At 38.3% G+C, this 17,164-nt stretch overlaps 2 protein-coding genes across 2 annotated transcripts; both read right to left on the reverse strand.

Annotated features, from left to right (window-relative positions):
• Window positions 1–931: 931 nt before the first annotated feature.
• LOC112155899 (flocculation protein FLO11) lies at window positions 932–6,818 on the reverse strand. The gene is made up of 11 exons (XM_024287934.2): window positions 6,508–6,818; window positions 5,161–6,131; window positions 4,835–5,026; window positions 4,627–4,716; window positions 3,342–3,495; window positions 3,025–3,200; window positions 2,745–2,936; window positions 2,560–2,655; window positions 2,254–2,392; window positions 2,030–2,173; window positions 932–1,945 (listed from the first exon to the last, which is right to left on the reverse strand). Exons 2-11 carry the CDS (start codon window positions 6,127–6,129, stop codon window positions 1,896–1,898), a joined length of 2,202 nt encoding a protein of 733 aa, XP_024143702.1. The 5' UTR covers window positions 6,130–6,131; window positions 6,508–6,818; the 3' UTR covers window positions 932–1,895.
• Window positions 6,819–10,403: 3,585 nt separating this feature from the next.
• On the reverse strand, window positions 10,404–15,891 carry LOC112155900 (mucin-5AC). Its single transcript, XM_024287935.2, has 15 exons — window positions 15,743–15,891; window positions 15,052–15,365; window positions 14,734–14,925; window positions 14,553–14,642; window positions 14,182–14,335; window positions 13,791–14,041; window positions 13,473–13,664; window positions 13,293–13,382; window positions 12,530–12,683; window positions 12,247–12,401; window positions 11,962–12,153; window positions 11,772–11,867; window positions 11,489–11,627; window positions 11,283–11,408; window positions 10,404–11,201 (listed from the first exon to the last, which is right to left on the reverse strand). The coding sequence occupies exons 2-15, from the start codon at window positions 15,361–15,363 to the stop codon at window positions 11,152–11,154; spliced, it is 2,193 nt and encodes a 730-aa protein (XP_024143703.1). The 5' UTR covers window positions 15,364–15,365; window positions 15,743–15,891; the 3' UTR covers window positions 10,404–11,151.
• Between the last annotated feature and the right edge of the window lie 1,273 nt (window positions 15,892–17,164).

The raw sequence follows: 17,164 nt of genomic DNA on the forward strand, positions 1-17,164 counted from the left end.
CAATGACATCTCCTTTCATGATGACACAAGCATGAAGGAAAGTTGATACAGTAAGTTTGCAAAAACAAATATGTGCTCATTCAAAAACATTACAAAAGATCAGTCTTTAGTGTACATAGTCAAACTAATATTTTCTATTATCTTTAATTATATCACAATACGCTTTAAAACTGCACCACTGGAATAAGAGGGGAATAAAAAACATGACACCAAAGGAAGGTCTGTGAGGATGCCCTAAGAGATCAACCAATACTAAAAAAAACATTCAACCATTTTGACAACCCAAGTAAATACAGACAAATGGGTTAAAATAATAACGGAACTCATTATCTGGCGAAACTATCTCCTTTTGACACTATTGACTGTATAAGGAAACTGGACTCAATGACCCCTCACATTCCAAGCAGGAAGAACCGCCAACTCCAAAAACCCAAAATTCCATAGACAGGTACTAATTTAAATAACTTGGAATAAAGAAAAAATATAATGACAAAAAGTTATAAACTGACCAATCATGTGTTGCCCGCTGGCCCCCACTTCAAAGGTATGGTTGACAGATTCTCTAGAGGCCGCTTTCAGTGGAAGGGGTGTTGAGCTAGAACAAGCTCACCCCTGACTGGCGGCAATAGTTGTCTTAGAAACGTTGACTCCGACGGACTCAGGTCAATCACTATCATCAATCATTATCAACTCCCCAATATGGCGACGTCAATATTGGAAAAAAAAATGCAGAGTGAATTGGCTTAATTTTGCTGGAGCCGAAAGTAAGACATTTTCTGTAGCTCTTTCCAACTCTTTACATAGTCAATCTGCAAAATAAAAAAGAAACCCAGCAAAGAGGTCAACTGAGTTATCAAGCAAAGTGCATCCCTGAATCCTTTTTCAGCAAAACTTAAGTTTTGTTATTTAATACACAGCAGTATAAGTAGAATTTTTTTTTTTTTTTTTTTTTTTTGCAGCTTTTATGGTTTATGTGGCTTCTTAAAAGCTTTTGAGACGCTTCATTAAATTCCCACTGGTTACACTGGTTTCTATTTAAAACTTTCACAAGCAGTGTCACTTTGCAGATGCATTCATCCATGGCTTTTTCATACAAATGATCTGTCATTGGCAGAAACAACTTTTACTTTTGCCATCATTTTTTTTATTCATTTATTTTCAAATTTACCACTTAAAACACCTTAAGCCATTCAAAAAATCTTATCATTATCTTGAAGCAATGGAATGGGTAGAATGATAATAAACAGCAAAAAGGTAAGAGAAAAAATACACAGAGTTTTGACAAAAAAAACAATTCATTTATTTGCAGAAGCCTCAGAGCAGAATACAATTTTTAAATAAATATGTTCAAAATGTTGGGGCAAAATGCTAGGGCATCCAGTTAGAGTGTATAACTATTATCTGTTCTCCATATTAAAAATATGCACAGTTGTTTTTGTTCACTATGAAGACATACAAACTTTTTTGGTTGTAAACATTTTACTTTCTGTCTCAACCACTAAATCATAAATGATCAATTTCTACCCTTTTCCCCATCTATAAGGTAACATTTCCAGGGTCAGAAAGTTATAAGCCTTTATAAAAACTGCATGTTCATGTCAAAAGCACATAAATTTAGCTTGTAACTCTTAAATACCTGTAACAGTGGCAAAGCTTTCTGTAATATCCAAAATGGAGTTTTAATATACCTCTTTGAAGGAGCAGAGATACAACATTCATGCATTTAAATACTTGCACACAAGTCATTGAACTCTTCTTCATTGTTTTGTACTGGTACAACATTTGACAAATCTTAAAATAATCCAGAAATTGACTTTAAAGAAAATCTACAAAGAATAATCTGAATTGGCTTCAAAGTGTACATTTATTTCTTGATGGATGAGAAATGGTCCAAATCAGTGTCCTAGGATAGTGAGAGCCAGGACACCAACAGGAACTAGCAGAACTAAAGGGAAAAGGGGAAAAAGACAGGTTATGTTTGGTACAAAATGTTTGTGCTGTTCTGAAAGCCATGCATCGCTTTGAGTACCTTTTGTTAAAGGTTGGTGGTGAAGCACGACTGCAGAATTTGTATCATTGGTGTTGGAAAGGTTGGTGATGTTAGCTGTAGGGTCCGTCAGGTTTACGACATTGGTTCTCAGAAGGATTTCAGGAGTTCCTAAAGCTCCAGAACCTGAATTAAAATAATAGATTGTTAGAAAGGGAAAGCAACATACAAGTTACAGATCAATGGGAGCCTTAGACTATACTTACTGAGATTGAAAGTTCCACTTAAGATTGACACTGAGTAACCTGCTGCTCGATTAGTGGTATCTGGAAGTGTGGCCTCAAATACACACTGGATTTTTCTTCCATTAACCTTGCCCTTCACAGAGCCAGACGTCACGTTCAGCTGCAGAAGAGTATGAGGCAAGAAATAACACATTGCTGTAGTGTGGGAATGAAAAGCTGCATAAAATCTCCTTGAGTATCAACAGGTAAAATAGTACTACACAAGTGTGTTTACATTTCTTCGGCCACAGAAAACTATAACAGTCCTTCCATATCATTTGAACTCACCAATGTCTCAGTTAATGCGTTTTCGTTGAGTACAGCAGTTATGAATTTAACTGCACCATTGCTGTTGGCACACACGTAGGCTGAGTCGTTGTTTCCCTGTATCGTAAAACCAGACTCATTTATACATGAAACTCTTTAAATATAAGATTATGCTTGACAAGGGTACCGACAATCGACAATCATACCTGAGCAGCAGTAGGAGAAAAGACAGAGCCGATGTAACCATCTGACAGTCCTGAAAGCTCAAAGAAAAAGATCTGTCCATTTTTCTGCTTAGCAGACAAAAAGGAGCAGGTGCCTCCAGAAGCAGGGTTGCACGAAGAGGGCTCAGCTGCACATAGTTTTTCAGAACCACAGCCAGTGTTAGAGACATCTGTCTGCAAAAAAATATATACTTATATGTGACATACGTCATGTCATTCCATTGCCCAAGCATATTTTGGTCAGCTTTTTGATTCCACTTACCTGAAGAAGTGGAACCATTGCAGCAGAGCTGGTAGTTACAGGAAAAGCTGTCATGTTTTCTCCTGGTGAAGCTGTTGTGTTTGGGGAGATCTCGTTGACAAGAGTGGCATTAATGTCTGTCAGGTTGTCAACCTTTGTCGAAATTACTGGGGTTGGTGTTCCCACACTACTAGAAGCTGTGACAAATATCAGAGAAAAAAAAACTGTGTGGTTATAAAAATGATTTACCTGAGGTAATACTTGAATTGATTCTGTAATACAACAGATGAATATAAATTTTAATACATTGTAATGAGACGTCTCAGATGTCTACTTACTTGCGTTGTAGGATCCTGTTGAGACCGAAAGGGTGATGCCTGTAGCTCTGCGTGTTCTAGAAGTTCCAGAAACTAGAGGGTCTGGTACTGTAGCCAAAAACGTGCACTGGATTGTTCTGCCGTTGACCTTGCCCTTCACAGAGTTTACGCTGAGCTGCAAATGGTTGATAGTTATTACTTTACAGAAAAGAAAAAAAAAATATATATATATATATATATATAGAATAGAGAACCTAAAATTATTGCAACAGATGAAAAATGTTCTTTGGAAGTTATTTGTAGAAATAGGTCTTTAAGTCTCATCTGATTAAAAATAACTACAACTACAAAATTTTGGGAAAATGCAAGGGATAAAGCATGTTCAATGATGTTAACTTCGGTTTCCAGAACAGTAACAAAATTGATTCTTGCATTGTTAATGGGACACGCCTAAGGCAAAGGTGAGGCATGTAGGGGTCACAATTGGTTAAATTTCAAGCAGTTTGGTTGTGGTGTTTTTTTCCGTCACTTGGCTTTAGAGTTTGCCAAAATCTATAAAAACATGAGAGATAATCTCATAAAAGTAATTAGAATTGGTGACGGGGTGGGGTTATTTAACAGTGTTTAAATTATTATATGATAGATGTACCAGAAATAACAAACCTTGAGCAAAATCTATTTTTTCCCTCTTAAAATAACTTTGTTTTTTCAAAACCTCCTCATCTTTACTCTTATTTATTTCTGTCCGCTCAGAAACTTAAAGGTTTAAAAAAGCAATAAAATAATTAACAAAAGTAAAGTTTACAAAAGGAGTTTACACAAATATACACACTGTGTGTCCAAAGATCAAATTACCCATGTTGGTTCAATAGTTTTAACCTGAGGTTATATAACTCACCCTCAAAAAACTTTTTTTTTGGTAAACCACATTTTTACCTCATTAGGTCACAATGGGGTTAACGCCTATACCAGATTATTGCAACATTCTCAATGACTGAGGGGCTTGCAGAGTCGGTGAGTCTTTTTCCTAGTGAGACACTGGTATCCTGTAAGTTTCCAAATTGTTTACAGGGTGAAATACAACTTTCACGCCTTTCTTTTAGCAAACCAGTTTTTCAATACATAATTGTTTTCCATTTTTTCACCATTCTGTCTCATGGGAGCCAACTGTGAGATTCTGCTGCTCTAAAGTGCACAAACATTGACTAACATTGGTAATAATTAGTATAACAAACACAAAGTCTTCGGGAAATTCATCAGACAAAATAACAAAAAGAAGTGTATGAACGATATTTATAGAACTTACATTGGTAAAAATTAGTCTGTCGTTTTCCAAGAGGGCGCTGAAAAATCTCACTTCCTTGTTTTCGTTTGCACAGATATAGGTGACTGCCTTCTGTGGGATAAAAAAATCCAAAAACAACACTTTAATGTCTGTAAACTGCAGAAACAGAATACACACTATTACACTGTCAATACAACAACACCCATTGTAATAATAAAAGATGACATACCCCATTGGCAGCAGTCAACACAGTTGCTGCAATGTAGCCATCAGTTTGTCCTGAGAGTGCAAAGTTAAAGTTCTGACCAGTCTTTCGCTGGGCAGCAAGAAAAAAGCAAGATTTGTCTTTGGATGGGTCACACTCAGAGGGCTCTGCTGCACACAGTTGTGTCTTTCTACATTCATTTCTGGAAACATTCCCCTAAAAGAAGAAATAATCTATTACATTGTGTGGATAAATGTCTTTGTTTTTTTTTTTTTTTTAATAATTGAAAAAGGTGTCATTCTGCCTTGTGTTATAGGACCGAATGACACCTGTAAATGGAAGTCACTTACTGGGAGAGTTTCCACAGTGATGTTTGGTGAAACGGGCAGAGCTGTTGTTGTGGAGGGCTGAGATGTTGAATTGTTTCCTGCCAGTATATCCTGTGTTACAGCTGCTGCCACAGTCTGGACTGAACTTAATACGGCGCTCTGTGTGGGAGCTGGTGCTAGGCTTTGGGTTGCAGCCATTGTAACGGTGTGGTTTGTTCCTGGTGCCATGGTTTGAGTTGGGCCTGTTCCTAGGCTCTGAGTTGCAGCCATCGTTACGGTGTGGTTGGTTCTGGGTGCCATGGTTTGAGTTGGGCCTGTTCCTAGGCTCTGAGTTGCAGCCATTGTTACGGTGTGGTTTGTTCCTGGTGCCATGGTTTGAGTTGGGCCTGTTCCTAGGCTCTGAGTTACAGCCATTGTTATGGTGTGGTTGGTTCCGGGTGCCATGGTTTGAGTTGGGCCTGTTGCTAGGCTCTGAGTTGCAGCCATTGTTATGGTGTGGTTGGCTCTTGGTGCCATAGTTTGAGTTGGACCTGTTGCTAGGCTCTGAGTTGCAGCCATTGTTACGGTATGGCTTGTATCTGCTGCCACACTCTTGGTTGCTGACACTGTCATGCTCTGGCTTGTACCTAGTGCCACACTCTGGGTTGCACCTGGTGCCACATTCTGGGTTGTGCCTACTGCCACACTCTTGGTTGCAGACATTGTCACACTCTGATTTGTACCTGGTGCCATGCTTTGGGTTATAGCTGCTCCTACGTTTTGGGTTGAGCCTGTTGCCACGCTCAGGTTTGTACCTGCTGCCATACTGCCGTGGGTCACATTAAGTGCCAAGTTTTTATCAGAAGTTGTAACAATACCATTAGAAACAGGTAAGACCGTTGCTGCTGGCGTAGTGCTCAAACCTTCTGTAGTATTCTGAGCAGAGGTCCTGATACATCCCAAAGACAAAGTCACAAAGAGGATACAGAGCAGCGGTCTGTATTTTTCCATACCTTAAAGAGAAGGAGCCAAATACAAACATAAGCATAGTAATTTGGCTTAGACTCAAATGATCAAACAGAAATTCTTTAAAATGGCATTTTTGTTCAAATGTATCCATTTAAATAAGTAAAACAATTAGAAAGCCACACCATTAGAAAGTAAAACATACTAGAGTAAGACAGAGAGTAAAACACCATCAACAGAAACTATTTAACCAAAATTCTGTTTTGGTTAAATAGATCTGTTGCGTGATCTGTTCTATTGTGTTGGTTTGGTTAAATAGATGTTTTAGCATTGCTATATTTAAGTTATTGTTTAATTACAACAACAAAAAAGTTCAAAATAATCAGTTAAATAAAAATAGGATGAAAAGATATTTAAACCCACCTGTGTAGTCTTCAAATGAAGGTCAGAAACGGGATAAGAACTTCAAGAACTTCAGCAGTGAACCTTCTCAGAAGGATGGCTTTTAGCGGTTTGCTCTCAGGTGTTGCTTTTAGGTGGACTTTCCTTGACGTTTTCAGTAAGGTCCCAAGTTAAGCTGTGACACCTGTTGTCTCTGTCTTCTATTTTAACTGAGGGGAGGGAAGTGTTAAGACAATAGCCCCATCCACAACAAATAATGACACCAAAATCACCCCAGGGATGGGTGGATAGGGATTTCAGGGTGTGACGTTAGGAAGGCCTGCAACTGCTTTCGTCAAATAAATTCCTATCCTGCTAACAAATAATTTAACTTTCAAATTTAAGAAATATGCAAGTTTTTATGAAAAAAAAGTTTGCTCCAATTAAATTACAATTTTGGCCAATGAAAAGTTTGTTGTCCAACACAAATTTCTCAAATTTAAGCATTAAAATGGCTTTTACCCCAAAGCAATATTCTACAAAGTACAATTTGAACACCTGAAGGTGACAGAAACTGCTGAGAACTGGCTTTGTGAGCACTCGTGTTTATTTTAAGTATCATCACTGACTTATTTGCTCTTGGACAGACGGCCTTTAACGACACCTTTTATTTCGGACAATGCTAATCTTTTGTCAATTGCATGACATAGCATCACATGGGAAAACTTATGCAAAAAACTGAGACACAGAAACCATTACAGGGACTGGGAGGTCAATAGGTTTGGAAAGGATAAAAGGTAGAAACTTTAAATACCATATACTGAACACTATAACTTACATAAAAGTTGCAATGATGTGACGTGCAGTAACCTTGTGGGAAAGTTTGGTCATCATAGGTAGACCTTAGAGACAGAATGTAAAAAATTATACAGAAAATTACATTTTAGGAGTTAAAAAAAAAGTCAATCTTTAGCACGACAGCACTACTGAGGTTCACTGTCTAGATCAGGGGTGGACAAACTTCTCCACTCGTAGGCCACAATGGGTTGTAAAATTTGACAAAAGGGCCGCACCGTATATGAATATATATATATATATATATATATATATATATATATATATATATATCAGACCCACCAGGATGTTGCGATTATTACAATAATTATTAAAATTATTAACGCAAATTCAAGCAAACCCCAAGACTTGTTGCGCACCATGCAACCTTTTATTTTTACCGCAACTTTGACCAATCTACTGTGTGACATTTTTCCCTTCTGACTTCTTCTTGGGAACTGTGCTATTTTTTTCTCCTCTCTTTAGTCTTCTCTGACTTTTTTCTCTTCAAGACCCGTGTGAATGGTCACGCTGCCACGTGTGTGGGCAAGCACAGTCGCGCAAACAGCAGGGTTGGGGTGGTGCTGTGCGGAATCACCTATGCGGTGGGGTAGGGGTGCACTGAACGCAATTGCTGGCGCGGGGAGGAGGTACAATTTAGAGTCTAAAGGGGAAAATAATTCTATGTAGAACTTCTTCCATAACAAACCTGTAAAGACACCTGGCAATAGAAACCAGATCAGCTGGTTGACTCACTAGTAATGCTTTTGAAATGTATAAAAGAGGAAGATTCTGTGGATAACATGGAGATCTGAGGCTTCATCTCTATATGTTAAATTTTTTTAAATTTAAGTGGGGCGGCCGCGGTGCAGCGGTAGGGCGGTCGACTCCTGATCGGAAGCGAGCAGGTTCGACTCCCGCGGTGCAGCGGTAGGGCGGTCGACTCCTGATCGGAAGCGAGCAGGTTCGACTCCCGTCTTGCCCGCCTATGTGTCGAAGTGTCCTTGGGCAAGACACTGAACCCCGAATTGCCTCTGGTGGGAGGTTGGCGCCAGTGTTCGGCAGCGGAGCCACCACCAGGGTGTGAATGTGTGAATGGGTCTGTGACTGTGAAGCGCTTTGGGCCCTCGAAGGAGGGTAGAAAGAGCTATACAAGTATACGCCATTTACCACTTAAGTTTATAATTTTTCCTGAAAAATGTCAATTTATTCTGAAGTATTTTTAAAACAATGCACAAATACCTGTTATTGTGAGCAGGAAGGACCAGTTAATTTTGTGTTTCACAGTTCTATTCAAGTTAAATGATGGGCAACAACATGTTATATGGTGATGGTGCAGTATTTTCTTAGTGCATGTCACACTTAAAAGAGTTGCAATTTGAGAGTGTAATTTTTTTTTTTTTTATAATTAACTTTTAGGCGCTTTTTCACAAAAGCTGCCGCAACATCAGGGATTTTAGGCTGCAACAATCATAAAAATCTGCTGGAGGGTCTGATACATATATATATATATATATATATAGGGAGAATTGGAAGAAACAAAGATGACTTCTTCGTAGTTTCATTTATTGCAAATTATTTTATTATTTTTTATTTATTTATTTATTTATTTTTTTGCAAATTGCAAATTATTTTTAAAACAAGGGGGCTCTATGCACAGTCCAAACTGCCCTAATATTTGGCCAATGTGGATTTCAGTTTTTGGCCAAGTCAGGGCCATTACACCTGCTTGTACTCACCATTGGCATATATTATTTTACCGGACAAAACAAGGTGCTGAAGTCATCCATAGAAAATGCCTTACCTCCGGCCCTCATAAAATCAGGCCAGAGCCTTCTCTTTCACTGCCTGATAGTATAGTCTGTGAACATTTTGTAAAGCGTTGGCAGTAATTAGTCCGAGTCTGTCTGAGTCATATTTTTTGTTGTTTTGAGTGTGCTTGTTTGGAGTCTGCATCCCTTCAACTGAAGGTGGCTCGGGAGACGCTGTCAATCAAATGTTCAATCATATTCCAGCATGCTTTTACTGAGGTATCTGGTGGGTCAGGTTAAAACTCAAATAACTCGCAACAAATAAATAAATATTACAAAAAAAGATGCTAAGAAGAATGTATCAGAGTAAGAATGATTATTCTAATGAATAAAACCACAGATGAATAATTGTCTATTTCTCAATGGAAATCTATGGGATTTTGGCCACTTGACACCAGCATGTACTTCCTATTTGGAACATGAGAGGGGAGGGGTTGATATGTCTAGTGATTATACTGTCAATGGTACTCACTGGTTAGGTCCAGTGACCTAAAACAACCTAATATAATGCACCAGACCGTTCCTAGTGAAATCCTCATCCCAGGTCATTAAAATCTCCTAGAGCTCCTACAGCGGGGGTGTCCAGTCCTCGAGGGCCAGTGTCCTACATGTTTTCCCAACCAACCTGCAATTGAAGCTGGAAAGTTGTTCGCCAAACACACCCGATCCAGGTCATCAGCAGCAGATAAGGCAAGTTTCTGGAAAACTAGCAGGAGGACTGACTTTGGACACCCCTGTCCTACAATAAGAGTCAACACTGCACCTTCTGCATCTCACAGATGTGTTGCTGTTGTGCTCCAGCTCTTTAAAAGTGGCAACAGTTAAGTAAATAGTGGCAACAGAGGGCAGGCGGCATGCAGCTAGGTTAGGTTTTGGCAACCCTGTGACCCCAAAAGGGATAAAGAGGGTAAAGAGTGTGGATGGATGGATGGATGGATGGGTGGGTGGGTGAATTACAACAAGCTCACTCTTGAAAGGCATAAGTGGTTACCATAGAAACAATGACTCAGACCAGTTGAAACCAATCACTCCCTACTGGAGTCGTCTGGGTTCAACGCGACGGCATCCATATCACCATGAAATGGTGACTGAATTTACTTAATTTTGTCGGAGCTGGACAGTTAGCCATTTTCTATGGGTGATTTCCGACTCTTGACTTGTTCTCATATACAGTCAATGGTCTCAACATTCATCCACTGGAAGATGCTCTTCAGTGGTTGTTACCATTACAACAGATCACTTCATTGATACACTGATATTAGCGCTGACATCAAACAAACTAAATGGACATTATTAGTTTCTTAATTCTTTATTTCCAAACCATTAATGTGAGATCAAAAGTAGTTTGCAATATGTAAAATCCCTTTTACTAATGTTAGATAGGATATTTAATTTCATTGTATCACATATACACACATAAATATATACACACACACAAAAAAAACATCAGTCAGAATTGACTTCATAATAAAATATCAAAAGGACCATCTCTTACAGGATACTTTAATTCATTGCAGGAATGAAGCAAAAATATACCTCTGATTCAATAACGCCATTATGATCAAAACAAGAACAAATACAAGTAATCAAAGCTTTTGATCAGATTTTAATCTAATGCAGAAAGGACAAGGGTTTGAGAGGTAACCAGACCTTAAAACCCATTTTTCATAAATTATACCATGCATGTGAAAAACAGTAATTTGGTTTGCAACTTTTAGAAAAGTTTAATGAGCGCATTTTTTTTATTTGAGTCTGAAATTCCAATTTGAATATTTTAAACCCTTTTAAACGTCTATGAAGGAGAAGAAATCCAACATTCATGCATTTAAATACTTACACAAAAGACATTGAACTCTTCTGTGTTGTTTCTACGGTTAAAAACTCATACAGACATCAGAAAACGACATAACGAAATTGTACTACATTGGCTTTAAAGGTAATCCGTGGGGAGTGCTCTTTCCATGGGTTATCTTGTATAAAATCTTCAAAGTTTACATTCACGGGCATTTGCAGATGGATGAGAAGTGTCACATGGTTTATATCAGTGTCCAAAGATGGGGAGAACCAGGATGGCAATAGTGACCAGCAGAGCTAAATGGAAAGGAAAATAAATAGGTCATGCTTTCAAAACTTCACAGTGCCTTTGCAAAAATCATCCTTCTCTTTAAATACCTTGCATTAAGGGATGGTAGTGTGGTGCCACTCCAGAAACAAGGTTGGTGGTATTTGCTGAAGGATCTGACAAGTTTACAAGATTGGTTCTCAACAGAACGAGAGGAGTTCCAAAAGCATTTGTAGCTGCAAAAATAAAATAAAAATCAGATTTCTTAAAGCAAGAGACAAATGAATAATCCACGAGAACCCTGGAATATGCTTACTGGGATCATAAGTTCCATTAATGATTATCATTGAGTAGGTTGCTGCGCGAGTAGTGGTGTCTGGAAGTGTGGCCTCAAAAGTACACTGGATTTGTTTTCCATTAATCTTGCCATACGTAGAGCCAGATGTTACGTTCAGCTGCAGAAGAACATGAAGCAAGAAATAAGAACACAACAATGTAGTGTGTAAATGTGGTGCTGTATACAATAAGCAGTGTTTTAGGTCAAACATGCTCACAGGTACATCATCATCAGCAATCTTCTAAATTGTTTTTTAACTCACCGCTGTCTCAGTCAATGAATTACTGTTGTAGGTGGCAGTGATGAATTTAACTACACCATTGTTGTTGGCGCACACGTAGGTTGAGTCTCCATTACCCTATATTGTAAAACCAAACAAATGTTATACACAAACCTCCTTGAACATTGAGAAGATGTTTGAATTGTGCTAGCATTTTGAATGTTGGACAAACCGCAGTAGAGTCACTTGACACGGCAGAGGCGATGTAACCATCTGACAGTCCTGAAAGCTCAAAGGAATAGATCTGACCACTCTTCAGCTTAGCAGACAAAAAGGAGCAGGTGCCTCCAGCAGCAGGGTTGCACGATGAGGGCTCAGATGCGCAAAGTTTGTCAGTTCCACACCCACTGCTACTGATATCTGTCTGCAAAATTAAATACATTCATGCTGAGGAGATCCATGTTGTGTGTTTCTAAAGCGCGATTAAATTTTTTCTCTGTTTTTTGCTTCAACTTACCTGGAGAGATCCAACTGTAGTTGTAGGGGCAGTTGTAGGGGCAGTAGTTGTGTTTGTTGAGTTGGTAATCTCATTAACAACAGTGGCATTAGGGCTTGCCAGGTCTGCAACGACTGCTCTTATTGCTGTGGTTGGTGTTCCTAGACTGTCAGAAGCTTGGGAAGACATTAGAGGAAGTTATTTATAAGTTACATGTGTTTGAGAAGGTTTCTGCAAAAAGTCAGTAGTTATCCTTGTAAGAACTGATCCTAATGCTTTAATATGATCTCAAATGTTGACTTACTTGCATTGTACGTTCCATTTGAGACAGAGAGGGTGACGCCTGTTGCTCTACGTGCTCTCCTGGCTGCTGGAAAACGTGTGTCTGGTACTGTGGCCAAGAATCTGCACTGGATTTTTTTGCCGTTCACTTTGCCCTTCACAGAGTTTGCGCTGACCTGCACAGCAATAATTGCTCACAAGTATTACAAAAAAGTCAGACTTCAAATTTTACTGAAGTAACTAAGCTTTCTTTTGCTTAATAACAGATATAATTTCAGAGAAGTGAGCACATAAGTCTTGTCATAGCTTTAGATGATTAGAAGTTTGTTCTTAGCAAGTTATCTTAACATGAAACAGCTCCTCAATCACTTGTGCAACAATAAAAATAGAATCAATAACTTTTAGTTGAAGTTGCCATTTATTCACTGGATGAGTGAAGAATTAATATTTCTAGTCTAGATGCCATGACTCAATTTCAAGAAAATAATTGCTTAAAATATATGTTGTTTTTTAGATGGGGAGCTACAGTCTTTGGGCTTTGTCACAGAGAGATAACATCAATTTGATGCACATTTTAATTTAGTCAATTCCATTTGTTTTAAAAGTAAGCATGTCAATTCAAAATAACCTACTTAAAAATTATTTTCCTTGTGTTTTTTCTAACCCAAGATTTAACTATACACGTTTTTTTTGTAAATAAGTACAATAGATGCCTTCAAAATTATTTTGTCATCCCAGAAATATCTGTGGAATTTGTGTGTGAAAGCCATAATTGCGAAACTCACATTTGTTATGTTTAGTTTTCCGTTTTCCAGAATTGCACCAAAAAACTTCACTACATTGTCGTTGTTTGCACAAATATAAGTAACTTCTTTCTGTGAGGGAGAGAGGAAGATTTTAGATGAAAAGAAATTATGGTATTGACTTTGACTTAAGATGTGCTCTAATACTGAACCATGACTTACGTTATTGAAAGGACTCAACACAGATGCTGCAATGTAGCCATCAGACTCTCCAGAGAGTGCAAACTCAAAGTTGTTACCATCCTTTTTCTGGGCACCAAGAAAGAAACATGATGAACCTGTTGCTGGGTCACATGAAGAAGGCTCTGCTGCACACAGCTGTGTCAGTCCACATTCAGTTCTGTTGACAGTTGTCTGAAAAGAGAAAAAATCTGTTACATTGAGTGAAAAAGTGTCAAGTTCATCTATAAATGAAAGAGATGGAGCTAAAGCACCCTCCTGTTTTTAGCTGCTCTGTCGCTCTGAAATAATGTTACTCACTGCAAGAGTGTCCACTGAGGTGTTTGGTGCCAATGGAGCAGGAGTTGGTGTTGTTACAGCAGGAGTTGTTAAATTGTTTGCTCCTGGTGTTGTTGCATTTGCTCCTGGTGTTGTTACGTTTGCTCCTGGTGCAGGTGTTGTGCTTGTATTTGTTGAGTTGGCAATCTCGTTAACAACAGTGGCATTACTGTTTGCCAGGTCTGCAACAGCTGCTCTTACGGCTGTGGTTGGTGTTCCTAGAGTGCCAGAACCTTTGGAAAACATCAGAAGACGTTATTTATACGCTACATGTATTTGAGAAAGTTTATGCAAAAAAAAAAAAAAAAAAACTTTCACTATCCTTGTAAGAACTGATCCTAATGCTTTAATATGATCTCAAATGTTAACTTACTTGCATTGTACGCTCCAGTTGAGACAGAGAGGGTGACGTCTGTTGCTCTACGTGCTCTCTTGGCTGCTGGAATACGTGTGTCTGGTACTGTGGCCAAGAATGTGCACTGGATTTTTTTGCCGTTCACTTTGCCCTTCACAGAGTTTGCACTGAGCTGTAAAGCAATGATTGTTCACATTTATTATAAAAAATCAAGTAACTAAGGTTTTTTTGTTTGTTTGTTTAAAAGAAAATATAACTAAGAAAACAAAGAAGATTTTCTACAGCAACAGATGATTCTTAGCTTTCTTAACAGGAATGGCTAAAACAGCATATCAATTGACCAAAACCATATGTAAAGGCTAATTAGAATAGTAATAGGTTAAACTCACATTCGTCATGGTTAGTTGTCCACTTTCCAGAATTGCACCAAAAAACTTCACTACATTGTTGTCGTTTGCACAGATATAAGTAACTTCTTTCTGTGAGGGAGAGAGGAAGATTTTAAATGAAAAGGAAATTATGGTTTTGACTTGGACTAAAGATATGCTGTAATACTGAACCATGACTTACGTTATTGAAAGGACTCAACACAGATGCTGCAATGTAGCCATCAGACTCTCCAGAGAGTGCAAACTCAAAGTTGTTACCATCCTTTTTCTGGGCACCAAGAAAGAAGCATGATGAACCTGTTGATGGGTCACATGAAGAAGGCTCTGCTGCACACAGCTGTGTCGTTCCACATTCAGTTCTGCTGACAGTTGTCTGAAAAGAGAAAAAATCTGTTACATTGAGTGGAAAAGTGTCAAGTTCATCCATAAATGAAAGAGATGGAGCTAAAGCACCCTCCTGTTTTTAGCTGCTCTGTCGCTCTGAAATAATGTTACTCACCGGAAGAGTTTCCACTGATGTGTTTGGTGCCAATGGAGCAGGAGTTGGTGTTGTTACAGCAGGAGTTGTTAAATTGTTTTCTCCTTGTCCTGTTCCATTTGTTCCTGGTGTTGTTGCATTGCCTCCTGGTGCTGTTCCATTGCCTCCTGGTAATGTTGAGTTTGCTCCTGTCATTGTTCCATTTGCTCCTGTCATTGTTCCATTTGGGAGTGGTGATGTTGGGTTGGATGTTACGTTCTGAGCATATGTCTGCATACAACTCCAAGACAGAGTCACAAAGAGGACTCCGAGCAGTAGTCTGTACTTGTCCATGCCTTGGAGAAAATGTGCCAAGTTATATTGAATGAATACTTTTGACTGAAAATAATCAAATACATCAAGTATTGTCCTTAATTCTATTTTTAAAAAAGCATTTCATATTTATGCATTAATTAAAATACTCTAGCAATTTCTGTGAGCTCATATCAGCATGAAATAAGATGAAATCAAATGTATTTATCAAAACATAGTCATTCGACACTTACACAATATATAAATGTTAAGCTTATGCTTCAGTGTTGTATATTTATATTCATGCGTTTAGTTGAAATACTTTATTTCTATAATTTATTACTATTACTTTATTTTCATTTTGTATTTAAATAAACAGCTAAACCAAACTCAAAGCTAAATCAAATATGTTTTAACCTACCTGTACAGCCTTGTAAGCAAATGAAAGATGGAGCAGTTGTTAGTGCTGGGGCTGATCAGAATAAAGATCCACAGCAGTTGTATTCCAAGGTCTCTGATGCTCTCAGTAGGCTCCCAGGTGAAGCTGTGACACCTGTTGTTTCTGCATCACTATTTAAAACAAGGGGGAGGGAGTAGCTCACACAATGGACCCATCATGAAAAAAATACACTGTCAGTAAGTTTTTTCTGGAGGAGGTGGTGTTCAGAGTTTTAGGGAGTGGTACCACAGAAGTCACGCTCTTTTTCTTCTTTCAATGCATTCCTATTTCCTTACACTAAATAGTATTTCCTTCATACCTTGTTAAATGGACCACTTACGCAAGGGCTCACAATAAAAAAAAGAAAGAACATCACTGCTATTTGTGGGCTCTTTTTGTTGTCGTCATTTGATAAGTGTTTGCAGGTCTATTACGTTTATGTGACTGTCTATGAATTCAGATGTCTCATTGCTCAATAGAACTAATCTGCCATCTAAACTTGTAGTACCTCTTTAGTGTATTTCATGGGCATCATCTATATTTTGCAACACTTACATCTTTTACTTTTACTTTTTGACTGCACAAAATGTTGTGATGTAAAAGCTTTTAAAAATGCTCCTTCAGCTTGAAGCAATACAGGCTGAAAATTTCATACGCTGAGTTGAGGCGCTGACAACTGAATTTCCTGAGGCAATTTTTGCTCTTCTAGGATCATGAGTGTTGTCGGTGAGAGGTGTACAAGCAAACACGTTCAGGCAGCTCCCACCTCTACACCTCTGTTATTATTTTCAGTCAAAAATATTCAATTAACAATAACAAAAACGGAACCCAAAACAGTGTAAAAAGATTTGTCATTTTACAGACCTAGTTGTTTTAACAGAAAATCCCATTCTTTACAGTTTATAACAGTGTTTCTTTGACAACTTTTACCCTAGAAACATCCAAATGAGTGAATTATGTAAGTTTCTGCATTAAGACAAGAAAGATCCGTGTAGGAGCTCTCATTTTGGCATTTATTCAGACAGGAAAATGATCTCTTCTTCCTGGTTGCAGTCGAGACCAAATCCTTCTGACACAAGGAGGTAATCTTAGAAAAAACACTTATGGGAAAAAAAAATTGTAATCCATTCAATGATAATTAGTTGGTTAAGTTTTTGTTTTGAATCTCCAGATCTTTGCGTTGTTTCTTTTTTAATTTCCTGCTTTCCTATTACCATTTCATGCCATTTGCATCCTTTGGTACCGCAGGATGCAAATGAAATATAAATGGAAACGTTTTAAAACAGATAAGATGACAGCTCTGAAGATGCACAAAGAGGCAGAGCGGCTGATCAACAGTCAAATCCTCAGTGCTGCTGAGCGGCTCAAACACTGCTGGTTTTGTGTTCACTGCTTGTGGAAGTT

This window comes from Oryzias melastigma, linkage group LG18 (genome assembly GCF_002922805.2).
Source record: "Oryzias melastigma strain HK-1 linkage group LG18, ASM292280v2, whole genome shotgun sequence".
Lineage (NCBI taxonomy): Eukaryota > Metazoa > Chordata > Actinopteri > Beloniformes > Adrianichthyidae > Oryzias > Oryzias melastigma.